The 12,919-nt window shown below is 40.3% G+C and overlaps 1 protein-coding gene and 1 long non-coding RNA gene across 2 annotated transcripts; both read left to right on the top strand.

The window, feature by feature from the left end:
• Positions 1–5,048: 5,048 nt before the first annotated feature.
• Positions 5,049–8,851, top strand: LOC119786915 (putative C-type lectin domain family 20 member A). Its single transcript, XM_038290492.1, has 3 exons — positions 5,049–5,115; positions 7,641–8,021; positions 8,445–8,851. The coding sequence occupies exons 1-3, from the start codon at positions 5,079–5,081 to the stop codon at positions 8,849–8,851; spliced, it is 825 nt and encodes a 274-aa protein (XP_038146420.1). The 5' UTR covers positions 5,049–5,078.
• A 165-nt stretch (positions 8,852–9,016) lies between these two features.
• On the top strand, positions 9,017–11,472 carry LOC119786928. The gene is made up of 2 exons (XR_005281255.1): positions 9,017–9,147; positions 11,380–11,472. It is a non-coding gene; the product is annotated as an uncharacterized LOC119786928 (long non-coding RNA).
• Positions 11,473–12,919: the final 1,447 nt, after the last annotated feature.

Below are 12,919 nucleotides of genomic sequence, written 5' to 3'. Positions count from 1 at the left end.
AGAGGAAGTCGGTATTTGTTCTTTATAGTGATTTGGTTCAAACCTTGGTAACCATACATGGTCTCAGGGAGCCGTCTTTCTTTCCAACGAAGAAGAACCCGGCGCCCAAAGGAGAGGAAGATGGGCGGATTATTCCTGCAGCTAATGATTCATTAATGTATTTTTCCATGGTCTCTCTTTCAGGCTTAGAAATGTTATACAACCTGCTGCTAGGTAGTGGTGCTCCAGGTAAAAGTTCAATGGCGCAGTCATATGGTCTGTGTGGAGGTAGGGACATCGCACTGACCTTACTGAAGACAGGAGCTAGGTCATGGTACTCGGAAGGAACGGAAGAAAGGTCAGGAGAGTCCATCTCCCCCCCACCTCTAGGAGACCCCACCAAGGGAGCAGCCAAATGGAGGCATGTTTCATGGCATGAAGTGGACCACGATTCCAGGTGACGTTCGGTCCAATTTATGTGAGGATTATGCTTCTCCAACCATTCAAAACCAAGCACCAGGGGGGAACATGCAGAAGGAAAAACAAAAAACGTTATTGTCTCTCGGTGGTAACCTGACAGAAGTAGCTCGAGGGGTTGAGTTTGATGGGTAACTTGGTGAAGTCTTTTTCCGTCAATAGCAGAGACACTAAGAGGTTGAGTCAGAGGAATGGTTTCAATTTGGAGTTGTTGGACGAGGTTCGAATCGATTAAGTTCCGTTCACAGCCTGAATCGATGAATGCAGAAAAGGAGAGGCTTTGGTTTGAACAAAACAACGTGGCAGGAAGCAACAATCGAGGAGATTTCTTAGTGTTAATTTGGCCCGCCAGACTCCTCAGATCCTCTGGCGGGCCCAGGCTTTTGATTTAGCCAGGCAGGAAGCGATGAAATGTCCACTCTCACCACAGTAAATGCATAATTTGCTTAGAAAACGTCTTTGTCTCTCCTCAGGGGTGAGCCTGGAATGTCCCACCTGCATGGGTTCGACATCTCTTTCACCCGAATGAGAGGCCTGAATAGGCAGAGGGAGAGGCTGAGCCTTAGGTCTCTGTATGAGCAGCTGCTCTGTGGGGGAAGAACAAACAGTCACGTTATGTGAGGCAGAAGAAAGTGTCCCCTGCTTTTTAGAACTGTTTCTGGCACGGATTCTATTATCCAATCTGATCGTAAGACGAATTAAGTCTTCGAGGGTAGCTGGTTCGTCAAGAGTTGCGAGCTCATCCTTAATATGCTCATTTAAAGCCATGAAATAGGCTCCCTTCAGAGCGCTTTGGTTCCATCCGGAAGCTGCCGCTTTAACCCGGAAGTTGATGGAAAATTCTGCCACAGAAGAATTTCCCTGCTTTAAATTGAAAAGAGCTCGAGAGTCAATTGTTTGATCAGTTTCTTGGTTGAAAACTTGAGTAAATTCGGAGATGAAATCAGAGTAATAGCAATTAAGGCTATCGTCGGTGGCAAATCTTGCCTGAGCCCACTCCAAGGCTCTTCCTGTTAGCTGAGAAAGGATGAAGGTTATCTTTTTGTAATCCGTGGAAAAGCTGCCTGGAGAGTTCTGGAAAATCAAACGGCACTGAAATAAAAATCCTTTGCAATCTTTCATGTTACCAGAAAATCTCTCTGGGAGACTTGGGCGGAACTCGGATGACGTCACTGCTGGTGACCTCGGAGGAGGAACTGGACCCGGAAATGGTTGAGGTACCGGTGCAGCATTAGCGCTATTCATGTAGTTAGCATAGCTCTGGATAGCTTGATTTTGCCTTTCAATGTGGGTGTTTAACTCACGTAGCGCCAGGCCGTGTCCATGGATCTGGGCCGCTTGTTCCTCCAATCGACGGATGTAGTGTTCCGCTGGGCCTTGAGTTTGGCCGCAGTGTTCTGTCATGATGGGTACTCTAAAAGTGACCCAATTATGCAGAACACCACTGACTGACACAGGAATAAAAGTTCAACAAGTTTATTTTGACACAAGCACACAGAATGTACTGGTTCTGGCTCGGGCCTGGATACTGGTTCACCGGAATCTGCGTGAGAGACAGTTCAGTTAGCGTTGCACGTTGGAGCTTGATTTCTTGATAACAACTGATTGTACCTTGAGGGTTCTTGAGGTTAGCTTTGGGAGAGTCACTGTTGGATCTGGAGAGGAGTTGATCAGCAGAGTCCGCTTGCTGCTTCAGCGTCTCACGTCTACAAATGAACAGACCTTGGCTTTGGGTTTTCCAGCTCTTAGTCCTGAGCTGCATGGAAGTTCTCTATGGTTCTTCGGGTTTGGCTCTGAGGGTCGGCTCGGCAGGTTAGCTCTTCCAGAGCTTCACAGAGGAGACACTGGTTTCCTGGAAGATAGAGACAACGGTTAGAATCCTGGCTGGATTCAAAGTCATGAAGATACACTGAGAGTCTAGGCTTAGGCGCTGACCAACTGGATCAACACTGCGGCGTTGAGGCAAGGTCTGAAGACAGCTTATATAGTGGATCCCCTGATGATCTTGATGGGCTGCAGCTGTGCAGGAGGCTCACTCAGAAGGATCCACGGTGGACTCTGCTGGAGAAAGGTGGAACTTCTCCAGCTCCCAACAATCTCACTGCCACACATGGCTTTTTTTTATATAGACAAATTTGACAGGCATTCTGGTTTACTTTGGCCACCTAGTTAAATCAAGTCTGAAGACAGACTGGTGCTTTACATACGGAAACCCAACAGACTGCATCCAGTTGTATGTTTTGCACAACCTCCTCCTGGATGAACATGTAGCGGCAGCAGACGTTTGCTTATCTCTATAGTTATGCTGCTATAGGCTTAGACTGCTGGAGGACATAGGGACCCCTGTTTATCAATATTCTTCATTCTATATTCTCCTATTCTGTAGTATTTGTTAGTTTAACCTCTAACTTTATTCCGAATCTGTAACGAGTTCCAAACCTTGGACCCAATATTGAAAAACAGACAGATGTGGATAGTTCAAAACTAGCCTTTATTGAACACTGGCTGCTCATCAGCTGGGGCGGATAAACCGGATCCTGTGTGGGAACACAGACTCAAGTCAGTGACTAATAAGGTTTATTCAGTGATGATTATAAAATTAATGTGTGCTTATAAAACATTTTTGTAAGGGGATGCTCCACTCCTGTGTCATGATTCAGTGAGGAGACCATCCTGCCTTGTCATTCTGATGGAGCATTCTGTCTTCATGAACTGATCAATTGTTCTGTCAGAACAATAGTCTGTTTGTAACCATGCGTCATGTTCTGTTAATAAACGCTCTGCGGAGGAGGTCCAGTGGGAGACAGTGCGTTTGAGTCTGGGGTTCAACTGTCTCTCCTTTCTGCGGAAATTGTATCCATAAATTGTGTATTTCAGTTCTTCCTTTTTCAAAAAGCCTAAATTTTATGAACCCGACATAAGGGCTGATAACAATTAAGAGAAAACAGTCACTGACCTGTTTCTGAGTGGAGCTGAAGCCAGCCGAGGGGCAACAGAGTCCTGAAGGGAATGTCCAAAGCCGAAGTCGTAGCAGAACCAAGTTCACAGACCAGAAGATCAGAAAGCCGACGAGGTACAGAGGGGGAATCCAAGAATAGTTGCTAACTTGCTTAGCCTATTGCTTCCTCGTTTACTCCCTGTGCACGTACATTACTGTACCTCCAGTAACTTTGTGTTGCTATTTTATGTATACATGAATGGCATTATTTACTAAAAAACTGAGAATAAGCAAAGCATTAAAAAAAAAAAAAAAAAAAAACAATATGTTGGTTTTTCAGAAAAAATTTGTATGTAACTATAGTGACCTAATAGCAAATAAGTCTATGCCCTTTTAATGCTCTCTTTTCCCAGCCTGTCAGTTTGGACGGACAGCCATACATTGGCAAGCTTGCATTAACCCTTTTACTTTCAAAAGATTGATCAAACAGTGCTTTGTTTGAAGTTAAAATATTGTGACATTATTTAATAACCTAAGCCTGCTTTAATTGATGTGCTGTCTTCATCCTGAGACGTGGGAGATGGCTCAGAGCTCGTCTGACTGGCTGCGTGTTTCCTGGACGGGGCCGCCTTTTACAGTTGCTTTTGGTATCTCTGCTTCTGTCTCCTTGAACCCCAGTCGGCCTTGGCAGATGGCCGCTCACTCTGAGCCTGTCTCTGCTGGAAATTCCTTCCCATTAAAAGGGAGTTTTTTCTCTCCACTGTCGCTACAAACATGCTTAGTGAGAGGGATTGCATTCAAGTTGATGAGTAAATGCAATCAACTGGTTTACCTTGGATAGAAAACTTTGAATCAATTTGACTTTATGATCTGGTGAACTGTAAAGTGCCTTGAGATGACGTGTCGTGAATTGGCGCTATAGAAATAAACTGGATTGAATTGAATTAATTCTGAAAATATCCATTGAAGCTTGAGGTCGCAGGTTGAGGACACTTCCACTGGTTTTTCTGAGAAATTTTGCATAGCCATGCATGCTACTCTGTACCATTCCTTTTTCATTTGGGTGTTTTTCCCATCAACAGATTTACAAGTCATGCATTTGTGTACTTTAGATGCTGCAGTGTAAACTATGTGGTTTGCATAGGACTGACAAACTGACTGTGCAAAAGTTCTCTATCACGCAAACCCTATAGTTTTCAGGTATTGTACAAGGGTTTGATAGTCAAACTATGGCAGAGGAGTTTCTGCTGAACAGAATATATTTATGCACCAACCCTGAAGCTGAGCTGAAATATGAACAGAAGGACTCCAGCTAAGCGCAGGTAAGACATTATTTCTTTGAAGCACAATTATCTGCATTACTGAGTCAGGTTAGAATAGTGCAAACATGCCAATAACTCTTATTCAAACATACTTTTTCTTGGGGGAAAAAACAAATTTATATTGTTTATTTGGTCTGTATTATTTGATTTGCCTTTGGTAATGTTTAAATAAATGTGTTCTTGGTGAAGAACGTTTCCATAAAGTCAATTATCAATGATTATTTACTTACCAATGCAGTTTACTATTAATTAACAATTTTTGGAGGGATTAAAAAAGGGTAGAAAACTATTAGTTTTGTTAATCTGGTGACCTCTCTATGTCTTTTATTTTTAGATCCTTAAGATAAACCTCTATACTCAAAATGGATGGGAAGTCTATAAAATGCATGCTCCTAATTGGTAAGTAACATTTGTAGATTTTGCATTTTATCAAACAGATGAAATCTACATTTATAGTGTCGTATTTACACTGCAAAAACGATCTCAAAATGAGTAAAAATGTCTTAAATTAAGTGTATTTACCCTTAATTTGAGCAGGTAAATAAGATGATTTGCCAATGGAATGAGTATTTTTACTCTTAAAATAAGCTATCTAGATATTATGCACTTGAAATAAGATAATACGATTGTTTTTTTTTGTTTAAAGTGTAAATTGTCTTGTTCCATTGGCAAAGTGTCTCACTTCAATCCTTAATTCAAGAAAAAATGCACTGATTTTAAGAAAAAATTACTTATTTAGATTTTATTTTTTTTGCAGTGTAGATGTGGTCAAGAATGTAAAATGTTTGGTTTGTTAAAATATTTGGTTTGTTAAAATATTTTGGTTTGTTTGTTTTCTATTATCAAAACAGATGTGGTTGGATAATGATCAGCTGAATGCTTCTAACTACACTTTATGGAATTCCTGATAATAAAGAATTACAGTAGTAATACATAATTGGGAGGTCTTATTTGATGTAAGGCTGGAAATCCTTAGATAACCATAAGGAGACATAGCAAAGGGTTGTGTACAATAAATAGGTCACTGTGAAATTATGATAGGGTGTCCAATACAATTTAACAAAACAAATAACAGTAATATTGTGAAATGCATGTTGCAAAATACTTATGGTAGATATTTGTTAGGTTTATTCAATGATGATTATAAAATTAATGTGTGTTTATGAAACATTTGTGCGAGGGGATGCTCCACTCCTGTCTCATGATTCAGTCAGGAGACCATCCTGCCTTGTCATTCTGATGGAGCATTCTGTCTTTATGAACTGATCAATTTTTCTGTCAGAACAATACTCTGTTTGTAACCATGCGTCATGTTCTGTTAATAAAACGCTCTGCGGAGGAGGTCCAGTGGGAGACAGTGTGTTTGAGTCTGCACTGCAAAAACGATATAAAAATAAGTAAAAATTTCTTAAATTAAGTGTATTCACCCTTAATTTGAGCAGGTAAATGAGATAGTTTGCATATGGAATGATTCATTTACTCTTAAAATAAGATAATTAGATAATATGCACTTGAAATAAGACAATGCAATTGTGTTTTCTTATTTTAAGTGTAAATTGTCTTGTTCCATTGGCAAAATGTCTCTTTTACCTCCTCAATTCAAGAACAAATGCACTTATTTTAAGAAAAAAATGGCTTATCTAGATTTAGATATTTTGCAGCGTGGGGTTCAACTGTCTCTCCTTCTGCAGAAATTGTATCCATTACCTTATATTTCAGTTCTTTTGCAAATCTACATTTATGAACCCGACAATATTCATCATATTATTTACATTATTTCTATTATCATTCAAATATCAAACAAGAAGTAATAAACTAAGCTGAAACAAACCAAAGAAAAAAATAATTTAGAAAGGAGAAGATAGTATGAATGAGTTAAATGCTGCCTGGATGGAGAATTCTTATGTAGTTACTCTTCAACCGCTCATTTTCCCAGGACAGGGAGGGATGATTTTGCATGAATGTTTTACCGATATCTCCAGCCTGATTTCCAAAAATTTTCCTGTGTGTACACATGCACCCGAAAGCTTTTCTCAGAGTATGGCTCCCTGGGTGCTTTGAAATGAGCCATGTCACCTGTTTTCATCTGTTTTGGTTATTAGGTTGGCTGACGGTCCTGGGCTGCCAGTCTGTCTCTGCCTCAGTGCGTAGTTCTGCCAATTCATTGGATCGTGGGCCCAAATATGTTTTTGAGTTTTCATATTCTTTTGACTCTCTGTCAGGTTATAGTGGAGGTGTTAGGTATAATAAAGTGGTTTATCTTGTTCTCATTTCCCGGTCGCTTGTAATTGTCGCTTCAAATTGGAGTAAGCTGCAGTTTTCAAGGAGAACAAACTGCACAATAAAGGAGCCACAGGTTAATGAGTTTTCTTTTTTCTACAAGAAGTGTAGTGCGGGTCCAGGGCCAGTTTGACCGGCATGGAGCCAACAAAGTTCCAGAGTATATCTGACTTTGGAAAACGTCAACTTTGGAACTGGCAAATGCTATGTTGACACTAAAAGCAACAGCAGTAGTGAAAAAAGCAGCTCTGCAGAAAGCTGAGCTGAGCTCTTTACAGAAAGATCAAATCAGTCGCCAATATGTTTTTTTTTATATATTTCTGCATGACGAAGAAAAACTTATACTCTAACACTATAATATTAATCATATTTTTGTCTCACTGTGTCCTTCATTGATTCGGTTTCATCAATACATGAAATCACTTAGACTAGCAATGTTACCGTCACCAAGAAGGTTCTTGTTTAGAATTCCATCCCTGAGTTGTTCTGCTTGATCTTCTCATGCATCATGTGGCGGTCCTCTCCCAATACTCCAGTTTGGTTGACTGGTCTCTCCAAATTGTCCTTGACTTTTAGCACTTGCGACAGGCACCAGCCTCATGACGATTTAGAGAGAAAAAATTTGTTTTGTTTATTTGTTGCAGGGCTGTGCGCTCTCTATTCATGTTCTTCACACGTTTATCACCTTGTGAATACAAACAAGACCTGGGCTGAAGCCCAGATGTACTGCAGAGAAATGTACACAGACCTGGTCACCATCAACAGCACTGAAGACATGGCCCTGGTGAATAATCTCCTCAACAACAGAGCAGAGGAGTTCTGGATAGGTTTGCACAGCAGTTCCAGTGAATGGTTATGGTCTCTGGAAAAGGAAGGATTTTATGGAGACGGACAGGCTGACTTTAGATTGTGGAATGGTGAACAAGGAAGTCCTTATGATCACTTTCACTGCGCTGAGATATATTCAACGTGGGGATGGGACATGTACGATTGCTATGTAGAGCAACCCTTTGTCTGTTACAATGGTAAGAGAGCAAAAACAGCACTACTACAATGTGTTTTTCCCACTCTGTCTGAAAATCACAGTCTTTTTATCGAAAAGATTGTACAGCTTAAAAACTCAGTAAGCCTGTTGCTCTTTAGGAGTGCACTGTTTGACCGGAAAGCAACCTGAAGCTGGTACATGGCTATGATCACAATTACAGCAGGTTATAAGGGCAAAGAGTGCTCTACAAGTAATTGAGAAGGTTAATTCTGTGATTAATTTAAAGAAACAGCTTGTAATATTAGTTTTATTGAGATATTTACATAAGTCTTGCTTGAGGTTATTTATCATACACACAGTTGTAGCTCATATTTTAACATTCAATCTAATTTATATTCGGGGTATTTTAGGGAAAGATCAACTCTTTGCTTGTTCATTTCTTTCATTTTGTATTTTTTTTAAGATTCGGGTTCAAAATATGTCTATGTGAATAAATACATGAATTGGACCGATGCTCAAAAGTACTGCAGGGCTAACCACACAGATCTGGCCAGTGTGAGAAATCAGTCTGAGAATGACGCCATCGAACAGCTCCTGATGGACAAATATGCATGGATCGGCTTGTACAGAGAGTCCTGGAGGTGGTCAGACGGTCAGCGCCTGAAGATGACTTCATTCAGCAAATGGAATCAAAGTCAAACAGTAGATGTGGAAAACACATGTGTGACTACAAGAAGCGGCGTGTGGAATATGAGACCCTGCTCCAACACGTATCCTTTTATCTGTAGTGGTGAGTTAAACATGTCGGAAAACGACATGGAAGGTCTTAGAATCAGGAAATGCTTCATTTTTAGTATTTTACATCTATGATTAATACTTTTTGATGATGAGGTGCTACACAGAGAGAAGTAAACTTACAGGTGGTTGGCAGAAATAAATACAGGAATGTAAAATATATTGTACTGTATCACGTGCTGAGATATATATTTGATTTACAGACTATCAATTCTATATCTCAACTGTGATTTCCTAATAATTCCATATTTCTTTTCCCTTTAGGCTTATCTAACGTGCAGCCAATAGAGAGGAAGCTGGTGAAAATCACTTTGTCCACATCAGCTTCCTCACTGAACCTGGAAGAATCACAGGATGCCATCTTGCAGCAGGTATGTAAGAAATAGTGCAGATTTGTTATGTTGTTTGTAAAGTAATTAATAACTACGTGGCAGTAGAAAATATTCATGTTTTATATTGCAGCAAATTTGTACCATATAATATTTCAAGAACAAACCAATGCAGTTTCCATTAGATAATTGTTTCAGCTGAAAGTGTGTGGTTTTGCTTGTGGTCCACTTCCATAGAGTAATTTAAAAAGATTTTCCCGGTCAAACGAGGAACTAATCAGATTTTAGAAGCTCTTTTCTGTTTTATAATTTAGGGCAATTTCAAACCAACTTAAATCCTTGCCAACATTGATGTGTTATGGGATACGAAAGCAAAGCCAGATAGTCCAGCAGTAAAATCTTACCCTGACTGTATGTGTTACAGAATCAGGAGATAAAGAAGGAATGCAAAATCAGATTCCACCATGTTGTTCTTCATGTAATAAACAATGGGTAGTTTCTACTATATGTTAGGCTTATATTTACAGCTCTCTGCAGTATTGCCATTAATATGGAAGCCGGTTTCCGCCATTCTGTAAAAAAGAAAAAAAATTGTCTCATTATAATGAGATACTAACTCAATATAATGAGATAGTATCTTAATTTAATGACAAAGTAACTCAATATAATGAGATAGTATCTCATTATAATGAGATAGTAACTCAATATAAAAAGATGCTAACTCAATATAATGAGACAGTAACTCAATATAATTGTTCACGAATGAGGGAAGAAGGGAGCGGGAGATCGACAGGTGGATTCGCGCAGCGTCTGCTGTGAAGCGGGCGCTGTACCGGTCCATCGTGGTGAAGAGAGAGCTGAGTCAAAAAGCGAAGCTCTCGATTTACCGGTCGATCTACGTTCCTACCCTCATCTATGGTCATGAACTCTGGGTCATGACCGAAAGAACGAGATCGCGGATACAAGCGGCCGAAATGGGTTTCCTCCATAGGGTGGCTGGGCTCTCCCTTAGAGATAGGGTGAGAAGCTCGGTCATCCGGGAGGGACTCGGAGTAGAGCCGCTGCACCTCCACGTCGAGAGGAGCCAGTTGAGGTGGCTCGGGCATCTGGTTAGGATGCCTCCTGGATGCCTCCCTGGTGAGGTGTTCCGGGCACGTCCCACCGGGAGGAGGCCCTGGGGAAGACCCAGGACACGCTGGAGAGACTATGTTTTTTCGGCTGGCCTGGGAACGCCTTGGGGTTCCTCCTGAAGAGCTGGAACAAGTGGCTGGGGAGAGGGAAGTCTGTAGCCTGACGTAGTCCTACTCAATTCTAATCAGAATATGAGTCTGATGCTGCTCCATAGAGCTGTGATTATGGGGCGTGTTTTGAACGAACCAGGAAAAAAAATGCCTCTGCACTCAATTGGATAGACCTACAACCAATAAGAGCAACGGAGTGCGTGACGTATGTTAAGCGACGCATAGTTGTTGTCAACAAAAATCAAAGCGTGCAGTTGGACGTCTAGAATAAGAAGATGAGCCTTGATCGCGTTTCTCTGTTCCTCTTTTAAAATTAATTTGCTGTCGATATCTTCTAGAACAGACCTAATAGCAGAATCTACACACTTCAACTCTCCAGCGGCAGCCATTGTTGTTGTCACCCAAGCGCGCTTTGGTGACGTGGTTGATTACGTTACTGTTGATCATCTGTCCATCATCGTATAAAGCCCGCCCTGACAATTTGATTGGCCCGCCAGATATTGTGCGAGCGTACTCGCGCTACTATTAAGCAATGCCAGACCGAACTTCCCGACCTCAAACGTTGTGGGCGGGACTAAGTTCGGAATGGCACCCAGGCTAGGAAGTCTGGGCCTCCCTTCTTAAGCTGCTGCCCCCGCGACCTGACCCCGGATAAGCGGAGGAAGATGGATGGATGGATGGATGGATGGATGGATGGATGGATGGATGGATGGATGGATGGATGGATGGATGGATGGATGGATGGATGGATGGATGGATGGATGGATATAATGAGATAGTATCTCAATATAATTAGATACTAACTCATTATAATGAGATAGTAACTCAATATAATGAGATAATATCTCATAATGAGATACATTTTTTTTTTTTTTTAGAGTGGCGGAAACGGTCTTCCATACATTAATGACCAGGTTTATCATTCTGGGGGAAATTAAAATGTATAAAATGACTTCAAAGTGTGTCAGGTTGTTGTCTGTTCTGCAGACTGAAGTTTATATCTTATTTTTTTTTGTTCTTGTTTTTCAACCAGCTTCGCAGCAAACTGCCGGAGAACGGACTCGGGGATTTAAAGCTGAGGTGGATAAAGCAGTCTGACGGAAAGACGTTCCACTTGAAGAAAAAAGACAAAAAATAAAAATATGGGATTCTGTCAGGAAAAAGTTTAGATTAGAAAAATAGAAAGGCAGTTAGTGTTTTAGGATATTTGATTTGATTACAAATAATGCTAGTGACCTTTACTTTTTAATGGTCTGATGTAGTGCTCTAATTTCACTGTAACAATGCTATAATCAATGTGTTTCAGTTAATGAACTAATTCACTTAAATAAACTTTTGATAATGTTCTGATTATTAGAACAACCATATTTAAAGTATAATTTGATTTAAGAGGCACTTCATGGTCGTATGATTTATTTGGCATTTACCTTTAACTGAGGAAAGACGGAAACTAGCAGGAATATTTGGTTGCATGGCAACAGGATATTAAACCAGACATTAAGCCATAGCCTGACGTTCCACTTTATGTAAAATAATTGGATTCAAGTTGTTGTTGCTCTGAGAGGTTTCAGATATAAATTAGTTGCCAGACTCCTTTGTTCATCAGAGGAAAGCTCATTCATTTCCCACCTCTAGTGAAAAAAAGAGGAAAACCTGAAGTTTTTTGCTTCTTAGATTTGTTATTTTGTAAGATCTGTTCAATAAATTTCTACAGATTTCACAGTACTTATGGGGATAATCTGTTCTGTAAAGCCTGGGAGCTGGCTCGGAGCTCGTCTGCCTGGCTGTGTGTTTCCTGGACGGGGCCGCCTTTTACAGCTGCTTTTTGTATCTCTGCTTCTGTCTCCTTGAACCCCAGTCGTCCCTCAGCAGATGGCCGCTCACACTGAGCCTGGTTCTGTTGGAGGTTTCTTCCTGTTAAAAGCAAGTTTATCCTCTCCACTGTCGCTACAAGCATGCTTAGCGTGAGGGATTGCCTTTAAGTTAATGAGTCGATGCAATCAACTGGTTTTCCTTAGATAGAAAACTTTGAATCAATTTAACTGGATGATCTTGTTTAATTGTATCTGTAAAGTGCCTTGAGATAATGTGTGTTGTGAATTGGTGCTATAGAAATAAACTGAGTTGAATTAAAATTAAAGTTTGCTGAATCAACATGTGTATGAATTATGCTATATAAGAAAAGAGAAAAAAGATTCAAAATAAAAAAAAAAAAACAAAAAAAAAACTTGTAGCTGCTATCAACTAAGACAGCAAAAATCCCTTGGAGAGAGGGAGGTAAAAACAGACAGGAAATGGCATTGAGACTGAGGACACAATTCATAACAGGAGAATCTGACAATGAAGAGCTGAAAATAAGTTAAATGCAATACTGGGAGAAGTGATTACTGGAACAGAGACAAAATGAATGGCTGTCCAAAATATTTTTTAGTCTGGAACGGAAAAGGGTGTTCTGAACAGGTTTATTAAGCACAAAGGCTCCATTAGCTGCTTAAATGCTAAATCTAATCATCAAACAAGCATTTAAATTTTAATATTGCACATTTACAATGTTGAATGTTTTTGACCTAATA

This window comes from Cyprinodon tularosa, unplaced genomic scaffold (genome assembly GCF_016077235.1).
Source record: "Cyprinodon tularosa strain WSP-4 unplaced genomic scaffold, ASM1607723v1 ctg282, whole genome shotgun sequence".
Taxonomy (NCBI): Eukaryota; Metazoa; Chordata; class Actinopteri; order Cyprinodontiformes; family Cyprinodontidae; genus Cyprinodon; species Cyprinodon tularosa.
The sequence above is the reverse complement of the archived record's forward strand: the minus strand, read 5'-3'. Positions and strand labels throughout refer to the sequence as shown.

What these genes read in the sequence shown, in the direction of transcription:
- LOC119786915 (XM_038290492.1), top strand. Translation starts at nt 5,079, where the DNA reads ATGGATGGGAAGTCTATAAAATGCATGCTCCTAATTG. An exon ending in AAAATGCATGCTCCTAATTG is followed by an intron (nt 5,116 to 7,640) that starts GTAAGTAACATT and finishes TATTTGTTGCAG; the next exon opens with GGCTGTGCGCTCTCTATTCA. An exon ending in ACCCTTTGTCTGTTACAATG is followed by an intron (nt 8,022 to 8,444) that starts GTAAGAGAGCAA and finishes ATTTTTTTTAAG; the next exon opens with ATTCGGGTTCAAAATATGTC.